General features: G+C 39.0%; 1 protein-coding gene, 1 long non-coding RNA gene and 1 pseudogene across 3 annotated transcripts; all 3 read left to right on the forward strand.

The window, feature by feature from the left end:
- Window positions 1-5,176: 5,176 nt before the first annotated feature.
- LOC128576574 (uncharacterized) lies at window positions 5,177-11,440 on the forward strand. The gene is made up of 3 exons (XR_008377433.1): window positions 5,177-5,812; window positions 6,619-6,799; window positions 7,853-11,440. It is a non-coding gene; the product is annotated as an uncharacterized LOC128576574 (long non-coding RNA).
- Window positions 11,441-19,707: 8,267 nt separating this feature from the next.
- LOC128576554 (diphthamide biosynthesis protein 3-like) lies at window positions 19,708-19,956 on the forward strand. Of its 2 annotated transcripts, XM_053578781.1 has the most exons (2): window positions 19,708-19,811; window positions 19,887-19,956. In XM_053578781.1, the coding sequence occupies exons 1-2, from the start codon at window positions 19,708-19,710 to the stop codon at window positions 19,954-19,956; spliced, it is 174 nt and encodes a 57-aa protein (XP_053434756.1). The 2 variants fall into 2 exon arrangements, with proteins under 2 accessions (XP_053434756.1, XP_053434753.1); XM_053578778.1 differs by having other exon boundaries at window positions 19,708-19,956.
- An 86-nt stretch (window positions 19,957-20,042) lies between these two features.
- Window positions 20,043-20,143, forward strand: LOC128576650 (uncharacterized; annotated as a pseudogene).
- The last annotated feature ends 2,749 nt before the right edge of the window (window positions 20,144-22,892 follow it).

Below are 22,892 nucleotides of genomic sequence, written 5' to 3' on the forward strand. Positions count from 1 at the left end.
CAGCAAATATTTGGCCTGAGTTTTTGTATGCAATCAGCCAACCTGTGCCTCTTTAGAGGATAGTTTAAGCCGTTAACATTAATGGAGAAGATAAGTAAGTCTGGTAAAATTTGGGGTATCAAGTTTTTCGAAAGTCCAGTTGATATTTTTATCCCCTCACCACTGTTGAAGTTGGAGTTTGATCAAAAGTATGTGGCTCATTATAGCCCATTATTCTCCTCCTCTCTCACATGCAGTAGCTGATTTTAAGTGTTAAAAACTTAGTATATTTGTGAAAAATGGCTCTTGTGGGAGAAATAAACCACTGCTAGTTCTGGTGACAAAAACGAAGAAGTTCAAGAAGTGCTTATTCTTAGCCAGAAAAATAAGAAAAAGGAGAGATTTTTTTAACAAATTAAAGAGTGGAATATTAAAGTTGGTAGACTTAGATCCATGATAATGTGTGGTCTACCAAATAGATACACACAAACCCAGGAAATGATTTCATGGAATTATTTTAGCAAGACTCTTCACCAAATCAAAATTTTATTTATTTTTGCTTTTTTCTCTTTAAAGTAAAAAGTATCAGAAAAGGAGCTTTTAAGTTTTAATTTTAATTTGTAGTCTTTTATACGATGGGTTCTATGTTACAATAATGTTAACATTCCTTTTATTAGTTTTAAAAGTTAATTTATTTGTATTTGTAGGAATAAATCACCATCTTTAAATAAAAATATTCTTTTTTAATCCTCTAACATTAAACTTATTTTGTTGTGTCATCACTTCAGAAATAATATTTAAGGATAGATACCTGGCATGCTTCCATTGTCCTTAACATTTACTGGAATATTTCTAGATTTTCCCAAAGTGTGTTTTACTGAACTACTGGAAGAAAAAAGTTGCATGATAAATTAAGCTTTAGAAATCTGCCATTCTCTGTTCCCATGGTAGCGATCAAAGAACATAGTCACTGATTACGTGTACTCAGAAGCCATATAATTTAACTTTCCATGCTTTAATTTTCTTTAATCCTGGATTCACAATCTTCCAAAGATTAGAAAAACATTCCCAACTATCTCATGAAGCTGAATAACTTTGATGCTGACGCTAAAGGCAAAAGAAATTACATCCCTTCTTCATTTCCTCAAGCAAGTTGGCAGGTGTCATTGGTCACTGTGAGAGCAATGGTGTGCCTGGAACTCCCACCCCATCTCCACCATGGCCCCTGCAGGATGGACACTAAGGCTCCTAAGAATTGATTTTTTCACTTTGAAAAATCAGCATACAGAGAATGTGAAGAATTATTGCACTGAGATTATTGGCCACTAAGTTTTATAAAGTACCTAGACAAACTATGTCTATGCTTTCTTTCACAGCCCTCTGAGTCTGTTTAAGCTAAGAATTATAAAGAAAATTGTGAAAAACTTTGATCCCTGGCAACCGGTTTTTCTGATTTTGTGATATTTTTAGTTCTCTCTAAGCAACTGTAACTGTGAAGCATCATCTTTTGCTTTAGGTTTCTTATTCACCAAGGCAACCCCATTTACCATAAAAATTGACTACATAATATTTCCTTATCTGTTTTCAGCATCCTTTCCCTACCATCTCGCTCACATACATGACACTCATGGCGACATCCTGCTGGCACCTTCCTGGTACCTTCCTGAAAGGTACCGTTTTAGTTTCTGCAAATGGTCTAGTCTTATTTTTCTGCTAATACAATCACTTCTGGAGGTGGCAAATAGTACTCTGGTCATTAAGAGCATGAACTGAGAAGAGAAAGAGAAAATGTGAAAAGCTTTATAAAGTCAAATTTATAAAATGCATTTATACAAATAAACATTCATTTTTTGCTTTTATAACGGGCATTCATATTAAAGTTAGGATTTTTTATTTATTTATTGTTAAATCATAGCTGTGTACATTTGTGCAATCAAGGGGTACAATGTGCTGGTTTCGTGTACAATCTGAAATATTCTCATCAAACTGTTCAATGTACCCTTCATGGCATTTTCTTAGTTATTGTATGTAGACATTTGTATTCTGCATTTAGTAGGTTTCGCTTGTACCCATTCTAAGATGCACCGTAGTTGTGGCCCCACCCATTGCCCTCCCTCCACACTGACTTCCCTCTTCCTTTCCCCTCCTTTGGCCCTTCCCCATATTCTTGTGCTATAGTTGGGTTATAGCCTTCATTTTGAGACAGAGTCTCACTTTATGGTCCCTGGGTAGAGTGCCCTAGTGTCATAGTAACCTCTAACTTTTGGGCTTACGCAATTCTTTTGCCTCAGCTCCCAAGTAGCTGAGACGACAGGCACCTGCCACAATGCATGGCTATTTTTAGAGATGGGGGTGGGTCTCACTCTGGCTCTGGCTGGTTTTGAACTCGTGAGCTCAGATGTTCCACAGATCTCAACCTCCCAAAGTACTGGGATTACATGCATTAGCCGCTGTGCCCCACTTATAAAAGTTAGTTTAAAATGCTTAAAATTTTTGTATTGCTTTTTGCTTTGATCAGTTGCATCTATGTTCTTTGGTAAGATTTTCCTAAAGTTTTCTGTTGTGTGTTACTTGGTCAGGTTTTTAATATCATACTTCCATTTTTTCTTATATTTTCAGATGGTATGTATATATTTTTAATTATCTACCCCACAAAGATTTAAAGACTTCAACTATAAGTCTACACAGCAATAAATGGACAACGTTTTAAAATATTTTTCCATGTCAATCATGTTTATTGTACATTTAGGTTTTCTACATTCTCCTTAGTCAACATTGGTAATGTTAATTCCCATAAAAAGTGTCATTTTTTCCCCCATATTTTAAAAATTCTGAGAAATACTATTTGTGACTATAGCATAATGTACTCTATATCACTTTATTTCTAATCTTTTCCCAAAGGAAAAAGAAAACATGGAAGAGAAATACGATGATAGAAGTAAAAAGCAAAGGGGAGCTCCAAGACCCAGCGTAAGAGAACGGAGTATAAAAGGTCGCTGTATTCAATATTCCGTTCTACAGGTGTCTTTCCCTAAAAGAGGTGTTATCACATAAAAAGGCAAGGTAAAAGCAGATAAACAAGGTAAAGGATGGGCTTTCAAAGGTTCAGGCAAGCGACTATTTAATCATATTTCCTCTGTTATTAAAAAAAATGCTTAATACCAACTATATTCAGCTTTTGGTGCTAAGATCAGGTAAGATACTCTGTGGTTCTCAAAAACATAATGCTACAGAAATACAAACTATTGCAATTACTTTATGGATTGCCCACATTCCATTTTTAGCTGTCTCTCTTCTAGAAAATTTCTATTGTTTATATTATGTTCTTTAAAAACAGTGGCAAATCAAGGGGGGTGGGGTAGGTCAGGTGCATGCAAAAAAGAGCCATCCTGCCTACCCCTCCCATTGGTATGTGACTGTTATTAAATTGTGTTGAGGACGATGACCAAAAACTAAAAAAGTTACTGATGGCATGTTCTGGCTGACCATGGGACTGTGCAAGAAAAATGCAAAATCTTATGAGACCAGTGGATGAAGAATTATAAATTTTAGACTAACTTTTAAAGCAAACCCTGGCAAATAATTGTAATTTTGTCATGACTAGTGCCCTTCTTAAAAGAATTAATCCTAAATGAGAAAAGATTAAATGGTATGAAAAAGCTATGAGATGTAGCTTAACAAGAAACTTGTTCAAAAGAACATCTTGGCGTACTCGGCTACCTAAATTCTGTTCATTAACCTCTCTAGCCTTGACCTGGGAAATATGTGGTTAGTTCTATAGTCATGGCTGCTGGAAAAGTCATTTGATTTTTTCCTTATCTGTTATCAGCATCCTTTCCCTACCAACTCACTCACATACACAACACTCACGGCAACGTCCTGCTAGCAAAGAGAGCTCATACTTTCTGAAAGACACCATTTTAGTTTCTGCAAATGACCCTGCCTTATTTTTCTGCTTATACAATCACTCCTGGAGGTGGCAAATAGTACTCTGGTCATTAAGGACATGAACTGAGAAGAGAAAGAGAAAATGTGAAAAGGTATATGTAGTGGAAGCCCAAGGTGTTAAGCCTATGGAAATAATTCTGTTGTTCATTAAAACATCTATACAAGTGTACTTCTCTTAGGAAAAATAACCAAATAAAATGCTCATCCTTGATTCTATCCTGAGGTATCAATTTGCATAGCTAGACAGAGAAGGGGGATGTTCATTGGTGGCCCTGGGTCACACTTTGTGGATTAATCTACTTTACAAACTAGAGACATTACAATAAAAATGAACTTGAGGAATTTTACAAGTTTAATTTGGGGCACATAAGACAAGGAGGACTATCTCATGAATGTAAAATGTGTACCTAAGCAGAGGTAACAGGAGCACAATGGCTGTGCTACAGAGAGGGACAAACCTAATTTTCTCATATCTTCCCTCCCCTCGTAACCCAATTTCTTGAGACAAAAATGACTAAGATAATTCAGCAAAGTCCAAGAAAGTCAGGTGAGCATCTGCAAATAATTGACTTATACTGTGAGCCACCGAGTGAGGAAGGTGTCACTTGGGCAACTATTTGTACAACATGCAATTTATAAATCACCTTCAACATTGGACCTTTACATTCATCCTGTGTTGGAAATATTATTTTAATTACTTTCCCACTTAGCAAATGGAATTAAAAAACTAAGACTCAGATCTTCACTAACAGTTAATGATGGAGGTTGGGACACACAACTCCAAATATGGCACCTTGGTGTTTGAGAAAACAGCAGAAGAAATATGGCTGCTCTCACCGCCCTCTCCCCCTAACCTCCTGATGCAGGCCATAAAACTTTCTTCCAGAGATACCCACCCTGTATCCAGAAGGCAAGGATGTCCTTATTTCTGAAGACACAAGGACACGCTTTTCTAAGACCATCCACTACACATCAAACTTAAAAAAACACAGGTTCACTCGTTCTTCAGCTCTTCATTTCCTTATGAAAGTCTGTTATGTCTTGTAAACTTCCATTTCTATCCTTTCCTCTTGTTAATCTGGCTTTTGTTATTGGGACCTCAGCCATGAACCAAGATTTCTTCTCCCTTACAATTTCTTTTCCCCTCTGCCACAAAGCACAGATCTAGGACCCAAACTCTGGTGGCCTGCCTCCAAATCCCATGCTTTCCCATTGCCTTCACACAGTTATCCATGTGGCAGGGAGGTTGGATCTACACATATTGAATGTCAGCGGATTAAACAGAACATGTCAAGGGAACACTGGGTGAGTCTCCCCACTCTGATGACAAAGTACAGCTGGTAGGTCCAGATGGCACATTTTGCTATTAGTAGCTGGCTCTGAAGCAAGAGGGAGACTAGCTTGAGGGATTCTCATAGACCTTACACAGTGGTATACACATATGAAAAATACTGTAACACATGTGTGTAAAACACATATTGATTCTATCTGCAAGCTGGATTCCAATTCCACTTGTTTCTGATATATGCCACCCCAGTGTGGGTGAGGATTCCTCCTGCTCCTTGGTCCTGGCTCTTCTCCACCTCAAAAGGCACAGTCACTTCATGTGCTTTTTATAATCACTATTAAAATGCTTGGAAGAACATTCACAGGTATCCCTCTGCGTTTGGAGAATGTGAAAAGGTGACAGGTGTGTAAAGGCTTGAAGGAGGTGACAGAGTTATTCCCACAGATAATCAAGGGAGAACATTCTAGGGACCAGGGAAAGATAATGCAAAGGCAAGAAAGCAATAGCGTGCCTGGAAAATTCAAGCAACATCAAGGAAGCCAACTTACCTGTAGAGAAGTGATCACTCAGCAAACCACCAGATGCAAGTTCAGAGAGGTAAGGCTGGAGGAGGTGACAAGGGGTATGGATTATGTAGTCCCTTTTGATGGACATAAGATGGCTTATACTCTGAGTGAAATGACCAGTCTTTATGAGATACCAAGCCATGACGCCATATAATCCAACCTATATTTTAAAAGGATCTATCTGCTTTATTCAAAGAGTGGTGGACATTGGGTAGCAACCATAGAATCAGAGTTGTTCTAAACATTATTGAAGTAAATCCACATAAAAGGCTCACAAAAGGATGACAGCAGTAGTGGTGGTGAGAAGTGTGGATGTTGGATGTATTTTGAAGCATCAATAGGATTGCATACCAGCTTGTATGTAAGGTGTGCAAGAAAGAGGCAAGTCAGGGACAATGCCCAGATTTTCTCAATGCTGTAAGTATCCAAGTTTCCAGTAACCAGAAGGATGGAGGTACATCAACTAACATGGAGAAAACTGTGGCTGAAATAAAGTTAGGGAAGAAAATCAGACATCTGGTCTTGAACATGTTGTGTTTGAAATGCCCAGCAGGAATCCCAGGGGAGAAGTTGCACATGCAGTTACATTTAGGGAAACAAACAAAAATGGTTAAGTTGAAGCAAGCACTCTGACCAGCTACAGAGGGAAGGCATTAACTTACCTGGGGCTGGAAGAACAAAAGAAGGGCAGAACATAACTGCAGTAAGGGAGGAGCTGGGTTGCTGCAGAGAAGGAAGCGGGGGGCGGGGGGGTGAAGGCAGAAAGGAGGGCCCGCATCCTCTGTTCTCCCACCTTGTGGTCACCTGACACCTCCCCCCATTGGCTGGCCCCAACAGAAGCTGACTGTCAAGGGAGCCTGGGAGGCATAGTCCTGTGCAGAAGTCCCCTTTCCTGGGAAGAGAGCAGGCCAGAGAAAGAACACTGAGGAGCTGGAGAAGCATTGCTGAGGGAGCAAATGAAGAATACTTAACCACTGCCAGGCTCCCTTCCGAGGGCCTGATGTGGGTTAACATTTCAGTAAGTGGCTTCATTCTTTTTCATTAAAACCAAGTAATTTTTTTTTTTTCTGAACAAAGGTATGTTCCAAGTCAATTTGTGATTGCAGATGGTTGTATTTCTAAGTTTTCAGATACACTGTCACCCCAAGAACGCTTCACCCTCTTCCTCCATGGAAGAGCTGAGAAGCAAGAACTCAGCATCCCCATTCTCTAAGCCAGCAGGGCACACGTGCTAGATTCTCGAGACTCTGTCAGATGTGGGAGTATAATCTGGGTGATAAAGTAACTTGGCATTGGTCCTAATGACCCAGATTTTTAATTTGCCTTAGGTATCCATGATACAGAAAGGCACAGTGGGCCCATAAGTTGTGGATCCTGCTAGAATTCTGTGACCAGTTACGTGAACTATATGGAAGTCTACAGGATCAAGTATATTTATAAATTCTTTTGTTCTCTGTCATGAGCTATATTTTGTATAGCTCAGTTCTGGGAAAGTACACAGGAAACTGGCCATAAGGGTCAGAGGAAGAATCCCATTCTATAAAGACAGAACCCAGAATTAGGTCAAGATCACATTTTATTGTTATTTAAAAGTTAACCAATTGGGCTCAGTGCCTGTAGCTAAGCAGCTAGGGCGCCAGCCACATATGCTGGGGCTGGTGGATTTGAACCTGGCCTGGGGCCTGCCAAACAACAACGACAACAACAACAACAAAATACCTGGGCATTGTGGCGGGCACCTGTAGTCCCAGCTACTTGTGAGGCTGAGACAAGAGAATCACTTGAGCCTAAAAGTTTGGGGTTGCTGTGAGCTGTGATACCACAGCACTCTATGGATGGCAACATAGTGAGACACTGTCTCAAAAAAAAAAAAAAGTTAAACAGTGGCATTTAAAAGGAATTCCTACTCAGAAGGGGAAGTAGTCCCCGTATTACCCAGAGAAAGACTTAAAGCAAAGTTTTGGTGGATTCTGTGTTGTCCCTGCTAGAACCTAGAGCAGGCAGTGTGGCCTCCAAAGCTTACCTCTGGCACCAACCACTTTCCTCTGCAGTGATCTTGTTCTTCTTATAGATCAAAAAGTTGGAGCCCAGAAGAAAGAGAGCTGAGATTAAGAACTGGAGATGGGGGTAGAGAGGAGCCACTGGCAGACGGACACAAGCTCATTTCACAAGGGGCATTTCTCAAGGTCCTGCTACCCAGCATTGTCTTTCCTTGGCTCCAGTCATCACAGTCTTACTGATGCTTCTCTCAACCTCTTCCCTTTAAATCATATTATAAAGCATTATTTTGGAGAACATGCTCTGAGAAAGGGATCGTCCTTCTTTAAACAACTTACCTGCACATCAACTTGTCTAATGCAGGATTCTAAAGTGCTGAATTAGAGTTTCATTCCAACAAGACCGAGTTTTCATGCCATGTTGAGCAAATCCTCTTAACGATTGTCAGCATGTTATTTTGTTAGAAGTCTCTAGAGAAATACCAGTCTTCTACCCATAGGCGTTCTTTCCTAAAGTTGGAATCCAAGCACTGTGACAAGTGTATGGGAGAGAGACATTGTTCTCAAATCCTGTTATGTCCAAAACTGCTTAGACTGCTTTCACACCCAGGTCCTGTACTAAAGAGTTAATGAGGACAGTATCTCAGTATGGGTCATATTTATTTAACATGCATTATACTCCCAGCTGACATTTCCTAATGAGTTTATTGCCACTGTAGTGTTAAAGCTTCCTCATTCAATAAGCATAAACTCAAGTGTCAAAAATGAAACATAGGTATCCCCAGTGCTTAAATGGCCTGTATCGATTCTCCGGCAGGCTAACTGCTGGAGTCTTGTGCCAGGCCTCTCATTTGTGCTCTGAAATGTACAGCCTCACTTGATTTAGATGTCAGAATTAAGACAGCACATCAGTTTGAAAAATCAACTGAAATATTCTAGAAATTGGTTTGGATATCTTCACCTCGTGTTATAAAAATCATTGTTCTTACCTAAACAAGGGGCTAAGTAATATTATTCCCATTGACTTTTCTTTTTCAGTGTGTTTTATCAAAGGAAATGTCCTCAGAGTCGAAGCTTGTTGTGTCCTGTGCTTTATCTGTAGAGCGAATTCCATTTAGAGAAATTTAATGCCAAAGCTGAAAGATCTGCATTCCTGGGGGATGACTATGTAGGCCATTGTCTTTGGAGATGAATAAACACATGTGCGTGGTGTTTGCACTAAGCTCCTGAAGTGCTCATGATATGCTCACTATGCCTCATCATCAAAAAGACTTAAAGACACTTTGAAGATGCTGCAGAATGCCACTGTATGGTAGTTTCTGCTTCAAAGAAATTATCTCCTGTTTCTAAGGCTGTCAAAGAGGGTGGCTGAAGAAGCAGGGGTATGGAGATTAGCCAAATTTCTACTGGCAAAATAAGAAAAGCTAATTCTCTCTTTCCAACCTAGAGTGAAAAATTGCAATACTTAGAATTAAATCTACACTTTAGACAACTTTAAGAGCCAGAAGAGACTTTAAGCTCAACAATTGTTTATATTAAACGACACAAAAATTCAAAACAAATCATGACTTGTCCAAGATAGGAAGTTTATTAGGAGGTACAGGAAAGATTAAAACTCAAGCCTTATGCCCCAAACCAAACTCTGATAGGCCAATGTTTCTCTAAAATAGCATAGGTTTACTTTAATTTTGCTATTTCTTAGAGAAAAGGTCCTAAATTCCTTTCTGCTAAAGTTTCTTACTGTCATAGAGATAATCTTGATATTCTGAAAAAGTTATTAGCAAATACAGTAGAACCTCTATAGCTGACCCCCTGCCTACACTGACCACCTCCTAAAGTTGACCTAATTTTCATAGACCGGACATGCACCACATGTACGTATCAGTACCATAGGTCTAGGTCCTTATGTGACCTCCATATGTTGACCAGTTTGTGACAGTCCCTTGGGTGGTCAACTTACAGAGATTCTACTGTGATTCTTTACATTTTGTATAGTTTTTCAGTCTATAGCATATGCTATTTCGATGACTGGTCTTTGAGATATTAGACTATATACAATGCCAAATAAATGCATAGTGTTGGTTTTAATCTGCCTTGGCATGGTGGCCAGCAGGCAGGTAATGGGAAAACCAGAGGCTGCTACAACTAACTGCTCTGGTGATTGAAAGCAGAGGCTTTTCAGAACAATCAGTGTTAGGAAGAGCGTTAGGAAGAGGCTTTTCAGAACAGTAAGCATTTGGAAGAGGGTTTCTTCAGCTAAAGTAACAGCTAATCAAACTAACATAATAGGTGCAAATGAGTTCTCCTTAGTGAAAGGAGTGATTTTCAAGATTTATGGATTAGCTAAAATATTTTAGAAATACTCTACTTTTGCATGAAAGGATACAAGTGCCTTACAGAGCCTCCAAATTTACTCTTGATGTGCTGCGGACTGGCCACAAGTTACCCAGTAACAGGGATAGTTTCTGTGTGAGATTGCCAGTCAACAATGTGTTAAGATGTCACAGGTGCTGAGTGATTCTATATTATAATCAGCAGAGAGAGGAGGTGGAGAGAAATAATAAAATAGGCTGAATTTTGGAAAGCTGGGAATTGAGACTGGGAGAAATGAATCAGAAAATAGCAGTTAACAGTTTGTTGCAGAAACTACCCACAATTACCAGGTACTTTGTGACCTGTCAGCGATGTGTTAACAATGGCATCCAAGGCCTAAGTGTTTCTTTGTTCAGCTCATAGTCCAGAGGGTTGTGCCCACACGATCGCAACTATAAACCTGAGTACATCTTGCTTCAAAATTTTTTATCAGCCTCATGCGAAGCTTTCATTCAAAGTGTGGTTAGGGCATCTAAAAGAAGAGACTGTATAAAGAATGACTGAAGATCCGGATTTGCTCAAGACTAGGTATTTCCTACACTTGGGAATTCAGTGATAAAACTGGAACAGTTCTGGGTAAACGGGGATATTTGGTCACCCTATTTACTACACTGTTTACTACAATTGTTATGTCCTTACTTACTAATAAATGATGGTCAGTATATCAAAATTTTAACTGACACCTGCTTTCAGTGACACTTGCTTTATCTGACACATTACTTGGTAACAAGTTTGTTATGTAAAACCTATGGCACCCATCTATTTTGGTGCAGCCAGTATCTATTTTTTTAAAACTCGGGTTTGTGGCCGAATTTATTTGGGTATATATACAACAAAAGGAGAGGGGTAGGAAACACATTTTTCCTGTCCCAGTGGTCTGAATATTTTTGTACCTATCAGTTAAAAGTACAACACACTCAAACACAAACAAAAAATAAATGCAAAAAATCTACATCATAAATAAAGAATACAAGCAGTTGACAGAGAAACACTAACCATGAATTATCTCACACTCTTGTGGTTACGGCCATCAAAACCTTAACTCTAATTTATTTTATAAAAGTTTACAAAGGGAGTGCAGCACCTGTGGCTCAAAGGAGTAGGGCGCCGGTCTCATATGCCGGAGATGGTAGGTTCAAACCCAGCCCCGGCCAAAAACTGCAACAACAACAACAACAAAAAGTTTGCAAAGGGAGGATTCCTTCCAAGCAACATTTTGTGAGTTATTCAAATGACACAGAGAATAGCTATAATCCCAGTCGGACTTCTTCATCAGAAGGGATTGTCTTCTTATGTTTAATGTAATGAAAAAATAAATTGGCCTTATCTGTTCCCTTGTGTGGTGATTATTTGTCTGACTTATGTCATTTCCACAGGAATTATGGAGAGAAGAAAGCAAGCCCTGGAAGTTCACATAAAGAATGATCCTTACTTCTTTTTAAAATTTTATTTTATTTCATTTTACTTATTATTTATTTATTTTTTGAGACAGAATCTCACTCTGTCACCCTAGGTAGAGTGCTGTGGCATCACAGCTCACAGCAATTTCCAGCTCTTGGGCTTAGGTGATTCTCTTGCCTCAATAGCTGGGACTACAGGCACCCACCACAACACCTGGCTATTTTGTTGTTGTTGCAGTTTAGCTAGGGCTGGGTTTGAATCCTCCACCCTCAGTATACAGGGCCAGGGCCCTGAGCCATAGGCACCTCCCTATTTATTATTTATTTATTTTGAGACAGAATCTCACACTGTTGCTCCAGGCTAGAGTGCTGTGGGGTCATAGCTTACAGTAACTTCAAACTCTTGTGCTTAAGTGATCCTCTAGCCTCAGACTCCTGAATAACTGGGCGTACAGGCACCCGCCATGATGCCAAGCTAGTTTTTCTACTTTTAGTAGAGACAGGGTCTTGCCCTTGCTCAAGCTGGTCTTAAACTCTTGAACTCTGGTGATCCACTTGCCTTGGCTGCCCAGAGCGACTGTGCCCTGTCAAGAATGTTCCTTATTATCATTGGCTGAACCTTGGAGAACTTATCACTTTATACAATGAACAACTTATGTCCTAATGCCACAGCCTCACCCTGACCATGTGTCCACATCCTCATCCAGCACGGCCATCTGAGATAGACTGAAGCGATCTCCAGTGGTCTACACAGCCCATTATGGGTCTGAATCCTTTACTATTTTCTAGTACAGTTGTGAGCATAGAACCCTTGGGCTCACTGCAGTCATAGGAATTTGGCTTCAACTCAGTCCTATTCAGATTATTACAGAGAAGATCTCACACTAAAGGCCTCACATACACTGAAAAGCAGAACAGTTGCAGCCACTCTTCTTCCAAATTAAAATCCTAGCTGTGAATTTCAACAAATTAGATTAATTTAGCTAATGGTTTCTGCAGTTCATTACAGATGAGTCACAAACTTTGGCAGATTTCTGGCATTTTCAGACCTGAGTGTATGTTATTTACAGGTACCTGCTGGGGACAGACTGCATTTTTAGAATCTTTTGCTAAGCAAGTCACAAGTCCTGGATAATCCACTATCTCCATCACAGACGTCTTTGTCCAAGCACAATCTGAAAAACAAAGTGAGCACCCAAGTCACTGGTCCAGTCTTCTTTTTTTTTGAGACAGAGTCTCACTATGTAGCCCTGGGTAGAGTGCCATAGCACCCCAGCTCACAGTAACCTCAAACTCTTGGGCTTGAGCGATTCTCTTGCCTCAGCCTCCCAAGTAGCTGGGACTACAGGCACCTGCCATAACTCCCGGCTATCTTTTGGTTGCAGTTGTCGTTGTTTAACAGGCTCAGGCCGGGCTTGAACCCGCCAGCCTTGGTGTATGTGGCTGACACCTACTCACTGAGCTATGCGCCAAGCCAGGATCCAGTCCTTTGAGAATTGCTTGATACATCTCATGCCACCACGCCCTGCCTCCCCACGGAGCTCAGTCTGAATCTGCACGTGATCTCATTCCTTCCATCCATTTAGGCTTTTGAGGATAAAGGAATAAAACGTCCTACGTAAGTTTCAAACTCAGCAGTCTAGGATGTAATGTTTTGGGGAAAAATATGTAAGGTGAAAGGCAAAAATCAAGAATTATCAGTTAGTAATTGAGTTGAAAAACATCAGGGAGGGAAATTTGGGGTTAATGAGGAGTTTCTTACCCATTGAACATGTGTTTAGCTACACTTTGGTGTGGGCTTTTAATTGCAAATCAGAGAAATAACCCTCGCTTCTGTACTATCAGGTGACTGCTGAGTGTGACTGGCATGGTAAGCCTCATCCCAGATATAAACCTGTCTAGACCCTGAATTTAGAAAAGAATGGGCCACTCAACACACATTTCAGAAAGATTATTTTGTTCTCTATGTTTGCAATTCACTTACACATGCCAGGCAGAAAAGTGAAACTCTGAGCAACCAAATAACTGCTTCTCATTAACTGGGTCATTCTCTAAATTTGGGAAGCTTGGCTAAATTGAGAGCTAAATATAAATACACTATCAGATGAAAGTTTTGAGATCTTATTTGATAACATTCAAATATCTTTTTAAATGAACAGAATTGAATAGTTCAGGGGTTACTTGAACTTAATCTTTCATGTTTGCATGGATGGAGTTGGAACATAGCCTACTTAGTAAAGTATCTTGAGAATGGGGAAAAAAGTATCCAATGTATTCAATGCTATTATGAAACTAACATATAAACATACATTCAGATGAATGATAGAACACAAATATAGTCCAGCAAGAAGAAAGGGAGAAGAGGGAGGGAGATGGGAGGGAGAGGGGGAGTGGAGGGAAGACATTTGGTGGGATCTCGCCTAATGTGAACAATGCAAGGGTACACTTCAAAATAACTAAGAGTAAATTATAAATGTCTTACCATAAAAAAATAAGTGAAGTGATGGCTGTGTTAGTTAGTTTTATTTAAGCATTCCATATTGTATATCAAATTATCACATTGTGCCCCATAAATATAAACAGTTATGCTTAAAAAAATTGAATTAAAAAAAAAAGAATGTATCCCTCTTTGGGCTTTTCAAGGAATGCTTTCCCAGTGGGGTATCTAACACAGTAACAACTCAGCAGTTGTAATGTGCTCAACCTCCCATCACAAGGCTGCCAGCGGCTTCAAGCAGCCAGCGCACTGCACAGCAAGCCGGCCAGCAGATCAGCCCTGCTGCCTCTGCGGTGGCCTCCTGAGGTTTGGGAGGCAGGAGAAATAACCTGCCTAAGCTGACTTAGTTTCTATTCCATGATCTAACTCATCCTAGTGTGTTTGCTTGTCCTGCCCAGGAACTAGAGAACACAGTCTCCCATCCCCATCCCAGAGTCTAGGTAGGGCCAGATTCCACGCTTGATGACCCTTGGACTGGGCTTTATCTGGAAACTGCTACGAATGTTCTGGCTTCTTTCAGAGAGGCTGACATAGAAGAGGCTCCCTGCCTTTCTTCAAAGGTTGTCTAGACGATTTTACAGATTCCCCAGAAGATGCATAGTATGATAAAGCAGTTGTTTATTTACAATGTGAAGAATCATGAAATACATGACATCAACCCCCAACCACTTCTGAACCCTGCACCAGCTTCACATATGAAAGGCTCTTTTCACCCGGTGACTGCCTTTTCCAGCTGGTGGCGGAGTACAGAGAACTGGGGGCCTGCTCTGACTGCACTAAAACATAAACCGCATCTACCATGCAATTGGCACTTTTTCTTCTCACAAGCAGCCACAGCCCATGGAAGGTAATCCTCCACCCTTTCTTCTATGAAATAAAATAAAATCTTAAGCCCCTTAGCTGACTGAATGACTCCTTCTTGGCCAAGGAAACACCAGAAATACCCTAAGCTGCGTTGCTAGCCATGAGAAGGGAGGTCAGACATACCTCATCATGCCTCCCTTCCTTCTTGGAGATATCCTTTGTAACTCATTAACAGGCCTAAGGCAGGCCCAGCATGGTGGCTCACACCTGTTACAGCACTTTTGTCCTAGCACTTTGGGAGGCTGAGGTGGGGGGATCAGTTGAGTTCAGGAGCTTGAGACCAGCCTAAGCAATAGCAAGACCCTGTCTCTACAGGAAAGAAGGAAGGAAGAAAAGAAGGAAGGAAGGGAGGGAGGGAGGGGAAAGAGAAGGGAGAGAGGGAAAGGAAAGAAAGATTGATTAATTGGGCACTGTGGCATGGAAAGAAGAAAGTAAGGGAGGGAGAGAGTTAGGGAGGGGAGAGAGAGAAAAAGATTAACTGGTCACTGTGGCATGGAAGGAAGGAAAGAAGGAAGGGGGGAGAGAAAGAAAGAAAGAAGGAAGGAAGGAAGGAAGGAAGGAAGGAAGGAAGGAAGGAAGGAAGGAAGGAAGGAAGGAAGGAAGGAAGGAAGGAAAAAAAGAAAGAAAGAAACTGGGCACTATGGCATGCACTTATAGTCCCAGCTACTTGGGAGGCTGGAGCATGAGGATCACTCGAGCCCAGGAGTTAGAGGTTGCAGGAAGCTATGATGGCACCCCTACACTCTCTAGCTTAGGTGACATAGTGGAACACGGTCTCAAATTTTTTTTTTTAATTTTTCAAGAAAGTCTCTGTAGAAGATTGTTTTATGTGTCCAGTTCCTCTAGTGTGTTTTTAAAAGTCTCACTTGTTTAAAAAAATCAATTTTTATGAAATGTTTAAGGGAAAGGTCTATTATTTATGTTGTGATATGATTGGATTAAAATTTTTCTGAACTTAATGGGTGAACCAAACAATAGTACAACCAGAATAAAGTATTTCTTCATTTCTGAATGCTGTGATCTTAGGTTAAACACGACTTTTCTGATATCAGGGAAGAATATCAATAAACATTGAGGAAATAATGGTTGGGTAGACAGTGCATCAAAGGCCCGTGGAATGGTGATCAAATGCAGTGAACAGAAAAGTCTTTTTTAGGTGTCTCTGATACCCTGTTTGGGAACCGTGAATATAAGCCCTGGCACATTGTTACCAGAACAATGTAGATCAACTCAGAGTGTTAAAAGAACAGTAATGTGAATGGTCAGAAAGTAGGAAAGTGATTTATGGGCAAAGACCCATGTAACTGAATACTGTCCTTGTAGGTCACTCAAGGGGGAGGCCAGGCTTGGAAGAGACAGACAAGCAATTAAAGAACACAGGGGAGAAGGATCTTTTAGAAGGGTAGGGGGGAAAAATGTTAGAAGAAGCATTCCATCCACTAGCTCATGAAATTATGATAGTGGCAATGTAATGGAACAAAATTCCTTTGTTTATGTAGTTAAAAGATCCTCAGAGACAATCTTCTGAATTCCAAATTAGTTGAGTCATCACAGTGGTCTCTCAAACTTAAAAAAAATAAAATAAAATAAAAATGTCTAACCTTAAACACTTCACATGACTGTGTTTGCAGCTCAAAGAGAAAAAAGCACGGAATAAAAATTCTGGTTAGATGTTATGAATATCTTTCCACTTCCAGATGGTGAGAAACATTAGATCTTAAAGGAGGTCCCCGAGGGAATTGACAGAAATCACTCTGAAGCTCTTAAAAATCGGATTCCCCAAAGCAAGAAAAAAAGCAGTAGGTAGAGAAAGCTTGCATTCATGAAGAGATGGAAACAGAGTAATACCCGTCATCGGTCCCCCTTCCCCAAACCAGCAGTCTCTCTGTCAAGTTAATGGTACCTGTATTTTCCCAGACACCAGGTTCTTTGATCCTCTTCTGACAGTTCAGCCAAATAATTGACAGTTCAAGTTCATCTGATGCATTTTCTGCCAGTTTCCTTTTTTTCCATTATTACTTTTCTCAAATCACTCATTACTTCACAGAGACAACTTGTAGGAACGTTAAATTATGTCTTTATGCCCAGTATCTCACCTTCCTACCCATTCTTCTTTCAGTATCTGATTTATTATCTTAAAGTATAACGTAGATTATGGTACTTCCTTGTTGCAAAAAAATAAAAAAGAAAAAAATCTTTTCCTTAAGTTCTTCCATCTATTAATTCATGAAATTATGATAGACTATCATCACTTTGCCATCCTTAATGAAATGATTGAGCTGGGCATTGATCATCAACCTAAAATCATGAGATAGAGCTGAGAAGGAACTTAGTAATGAATATTTCAGGCTGTCAGCTCGTGAACTCACTGATAATTTTAGCATCACAAAAAAAAAGACAGACAGTACAGCCTCCTGAGAGAAGTATATAACTCTACTCAAGAAGAATGCTTGTCAACAAATCAAAACTGAATCTAAAAATTTGTGGATATAACTACAAGTTTATGGAAAATATAGAGGACAGAGAACTGTGTTAGGCAAAAACTTGCTGATACAATCAACAAAATTCAGAGCATAGAAAATTTATTTAAGAGATCGCTGACCCAGTTTGTTTAAAAAAAAATAAAAAGATAAAAATTTTTTTAAGTTCAATATGAATTCACAGATTCAATAAGACTCAAGAGATATATCAACCAAATGCAATGTGTGAAATTAATCTGAATCTGATTCAGACAACCTATAAAGGAAGTGGATCTGGGTTTAGATGAAAGAAAATTGGCATAAATGATAATTGTCAAAAATTCAGTGATGAGTGCATGGGTTTTTATTAGATTACCCTATTTTATATGTATTTGAAATAGTCCATAATAAAGTTTTTAAAAGGTCAATTGGCAGTAAATAAATAAATAAATAATAGTCAATCAGCAAAGAAATACAACACATTGATTTTGTTGCACCAAGAATACCAGGGGACTCACTTGACAAAGCCAAATAAAACGCATCACGTGAGGAGCAACTGAGTGAGCCCATTAACTGATGCTGTTGTTGCCGCTGTTCTTCTGTTTTGTTTTTTGGCTCCTTCTGGGTGGCAATCCATTTGCCAACTTTCTAGGCTTTCCTGCCACTTTCTATTAATTTTGTGGTTGTTTTTCTCCATCACCTGCCATTCACTATTTGACAGAAGCAATGATAAGAAATTTGGTTTTGTGGTCTGGGCATTTGGTGATTTTGGATGTTACAGATGACGAAGACCTCTTCCCTGTTAGATGGAAACAGTATAGAATCCAGTCTTTAACTCTTTACAATCAGGGAGGGGAATTTTTGTTCTTCTGTGTTCACTGTGATGGGTAGCTGAAGTTATAAACTAGTATGTGTATAATTTTAAAAGGGCCTTCACTTGCTGAGAGGGAGCTGTTTTTCTCCTTCCAAAGAGTTTAGTAAATTAAATTAAAATGTAACTTAGGTTAAAAGAACTTTGTCTTCATAGAGCAATAGAGACAATATTTTCCAAAATTCACAGAAATAAAGGAAGTTAAACCTTGAAAGCTTAAAAAGTGCTAGACCTTTAAAGAAAAAGAACTTCTTATAGGTACCACCAGCTCAAAATATTAATATATAAGAATATACATTCATATAGTTAAGGTTTAATAATCTTCATTTTAATATTTGGGGGTTAAGAAAGAAAACAAATGTAACTATATATCTATTCTCAGATTTTATCAGCATGGAATATAATACCAGAGTACATTTTATTTTTGTAAGATTAGGATTTATTTTCACACAAAGAAACTAGTTAATCTGAACTTTCTAAATATTTTATAATGGATTATTTATCAAGAAAAAGGGCTAATGTTACTTCTACACAACATGTAAGATTATGAAAATGTTAATTTGAATTTAATTACTTTGAAACTTTTTTTTGAAAATCTTTTTATATCATCAGTAATCATATTTTGCATTGTATCAGGTTGAACATAATATTAAGATTCCTAGGTAACTTTTACAATACTTGGATCTGAAAAAAAACAATATGTGTTAAAATTTTAATCTAAGTTGGCTTGATTTTGGTGGATTTATCCATAAGAAAAAGTTTATATTTTTAATGCCAAATATTACGTCTGTAAAAAACTAGAATTCTATTTCCATCTAATAAAATGATAAATTAATTTTGGAACTCTAAACAAGAGATTATTCTTTATTTTCTGTGTTATCTGCCAGACAGGATAGAAAAAGCCTCCTTTGAATGTATATGTGTGTTTGTATATATGTGTATATATATATATATATTTTTTTTTTTTTGGAGACAGAGTTTCACTTTGTGACCCTTAGTAGAGGGCCATGGTATCATAGCTCACAGCAACCTCAAAGTCTTGGGCTCAAGTGATTCTCTTGCCTCAGTCTCCCAAGTAGCTGGGACTACAGGCCCCTGTCACAATGCCAGTCTATTTTTTCAAGACAAGGTCTCACTCTGGCTCAGGCTGGTCTTAAACCTGTGAGCTCAGGTAATCCAACTGCTTGGCCTCCCAGTGTGCTACCACACTGGGAGGATTACAGGCGTGAGCCACCACACCCAGCTTATTTTAATAAAAATTATTATTAGGTAAACTTTAAGTTCTCTACACTTGTCTAGTTTTCAAATTTGCATGTCTCTGAATAATCACCCAGTACCACCAAACCAAATACTCATTAAATGGGAAAGAAAAAATAAAATCAAGATAAAATGATAAATTAGGAAATATAAGGAGAAAAAAACAACAGAAATAGGGGCGTTAGCCCTTCCGTGGCTGCTGGTACCCATGGCAGTGTTTCACAATGAGGTGGAGATCAAAGACTTCCAATATGACAGGGGCTCAGAGACTTATTTCTATCCTTGTCCATGTGGGGACAACTTCTCCATCACCAAGGAGGATTTGGAGAATGGGGAAGACGTTGCGACATGTCCTAGCTGCTCTCTCATTATAAAAGTGATTTATGACAAAGATCAGTTTGCGTGTGGAGAAACAATTCCAGCCCCTTCAGCCAAAAAAGAATTAGTGAAATGCTAAAGAAGCCTTTGGAAATGCAAAGTTTGAACAGTTGGGAATGAACCAAGGTGGAAACATCAAATATACAGTTACAGCTTTCGCGCTGAGATCATCATTTTGTGGTTTGCTGTTAAGAGTGTGGATTCTGAGATTAGCATGGCTCCTGCACAAGGAAGACACGCAAATTCGAAAAGCGTTCCGTATTTTTTCTCCTTGCTCCTGAGAAAGGTCGTCTTGTTATTTGCTGAGAAAAAGATGGGTCTCAATATTGCAATTGTGATGTTCACTGAAAAATATGCTTGTAAAACGTCAGAGTTAAGCAAGATGGCAGCCGAGTAACAGCTTCCTTATATCTGGGCACCATGAGTCTGGAGAGATAGTATTCCAGGCATCTCTGGCTGGTGGGATCTGCCTATCATCACCCCTGAGAGGATACAGGGAGTCAGCGAGAGACTTCTGGACTCCAAGAGAAGGACTAAAACAGTGGACAACCAGCAAGTGGTCGCGTGTGTTCAGTCTGTCTAAACCCGCCTGCAAATTCCACAGGCACAAGAACTTAAAGAGCAAGAGGAAGTCAAAGGAAAATTAGGGCAAGGAAACAGATAAAAGAAATCACTCATGAGGAAGAATCAGCAGAAAACTCCAAGCAACATGAACAACCAGTCCAGAACAACCCCGCCAAGGGACCATGAGGTAGCTACTGCAGAGGATTCCACCTATACAGAAATGTTACGAATGACAGTGAATTTAGAATACACATGTTGAAAACAATAAAAGAAATGATGGAAACAATGAAGGAAACTGCTAATAAAGTGGAAAATAACCAAAAGGAAATCCAAAAACAGAATCAAATAAGAGATGAACGATATGAAGAATATAAAAAGGATATAGCAGAGCTGAAGGAAACGAAACAGTCAATCACGGAACTTAAAGATGCAATGGAAAGTATCAGCAACAGGTTAGATCATGCAGAAGAAAGAATTTCAGAGGTAGAAGACAAAGTTTTTGAGATAACTCAGATAGTAAACGAGGCAGAAAAGAAGAGAGAGAAAGCAGAACGTTCACTGTCAGAATTATGGGACTTTATGAGGCGTTCCAATATACGAGTTATAGGAATTCCAGAAGGGCAAAAAGAATACCCCAGAGGAATGGAAGCCATACTAGAGAATATTGTAAAAGAAAATTTCCCAAATATCACCAAAGATTCTGACACACTGCTTTCAGAGGGATATAGGACCCCAGGTCGCCTCAACTCTAACTGAGCTTCTCCAAGACACATTGTGATGAACCTGTCCAAAGTCAACACAAAAGAAAAGATTCTGCAAACTGCCAGGAGTAAGCGCCAGTTGACCTACAGGGGCAAATCCATCAGAGTGACGGCAGACTGCTCTAATGAAACTTTCCAAGCAAGAAGACAATGGTCATCTACCTTTAATCTACTTAAACAGAACAATTTCCAGCCCAGAATTCTGTACCCTGTTAAGTTAAGCTTCAACATTGATGGAGAAATCAAATCATTTACGGATATACAAACATTGAGCAAATTTGCCACAACAAGACCAGCTCTACAGGAAATACTTCAACCTGTTCTGCACACTGACCACCACAATGGATCAGCAGCAAAGTAAGAACTCAGAAATTTAAGGACAGAACCTAACCCCCACACTGATGCAAAAGATAAAACTAAGCAATGGACTCTCACAAAATAAGACAAATAGAATACTACCACACTTATCAATTATCTCAATAAATGTTAATGGCTTGAATTCCCCACTGAAGAGACATAGATTGGTTGACTGGATTAAGAAACACAAGCCATGCATTTGCTGTCTGCAAGAAACACACATGGCTTCAAAAGACAAATTCAAGCTCCGAGTTAAGGGTTGGAAGACAATTTTTCAGGCAAACGGAATTCAGAAGAAAAGAGGAGTTGCAATCTTATTTTCAGATACATGTGGATTTAAAGCAATTAAAGTCAAAAAAGACAAAGATGGTCATTTTATATTGGTCAAGGGAAAAATACAACAAGAAGACATTTCAATTCTAAATATTTATGCGCCCGATTTAAATGCTCCCAGATTCTTGAAACAGACGTTACTGAGTCTGAGCAATATGATATCTGATAATACCATAATAACAGGGGACCTTAACACTCCTCTTACAGAGATGGACAGATCCTCTAAACAGAAATTAAACAAGGATATAAGAGATTTAAATGAGACCCTAGAACAACTGTAATTGATAGATGCATATAGAAAACTCCATCCCAAAGATAAAGAATATAAATTCTTCTCATCACCCCATGGAACATTCTCCAAAATGGATCATATCCTGGGACACAAAACAAATATCAACAGAATCAAAAGAATTGAAATTTTACCTTGTATCTTCTCAGACCATAAGGCACTAAAGGTGGAACTCGACTCTAACAAAAATGCTCGACCCCACCCAAAGGCATGGAAATTAAACAATCTTCTGTTGAATAACAGATGGGTGCAGGAAGAAATAAAACAGGAAATCATTAACTTCCTTGAGCATAACAACAATGAAGACACAAACTACCAAAACCTGTGGGATGCTGCAAAAGCAGTTTTGAGAGGAAAATTCATCACTTTAGATGCCTACATTCGAAAAACAGAAAGAGAGCACATCAACAATCTCACAAGAGATCTTATGGAATTGGAAAAAGAAGAACAATCTAAGCCTAAACTCAGTAGAAGAAAAGAAATATCCAAAATCAAATCAGAGATCAATGAAATTGAAAACAAAAGAATCATTCAGAAAATTAACGAAACAAGGAGTTGGTTTTTTGAAAAAATAAATAAAATAGAGAAACCATTGGCCAGACTAACGAGGAATAGAAAAGTAAAATCTCTAGTAACCTCAATCAGAAATGATAAAGGAGAAATAACAACTGATCCCACAGAGATACAAGAGATCATCCCTGAATACTACCA

The sequence above is a fragment of the Nycticebus coucang genome, chromosome 24 (genome assembly GCF_027406575.1).
Source record: "Nycticebus coucang isolate mNycCou1 chromosome 24, mNycCou1.pri, whole genome shotgun sequence".
Taxonomy (NCBI): domain Eukaryota; kingdom Metazoa; phylum Chordata; class Mammalia; order Primates; family Lorisidae; genus Nycticebus; species Nycticebus coucang.

Bases quoted from the DNA above. Each gene is read 5' to 3' on its own strand.
- LOC128576554 (XM_053578778.1), top strand. From the start codon at position 19,708: ATGGCAGTGTTTCACAATGAGGTGGAGATCAAAGACTTCCAATATGAC.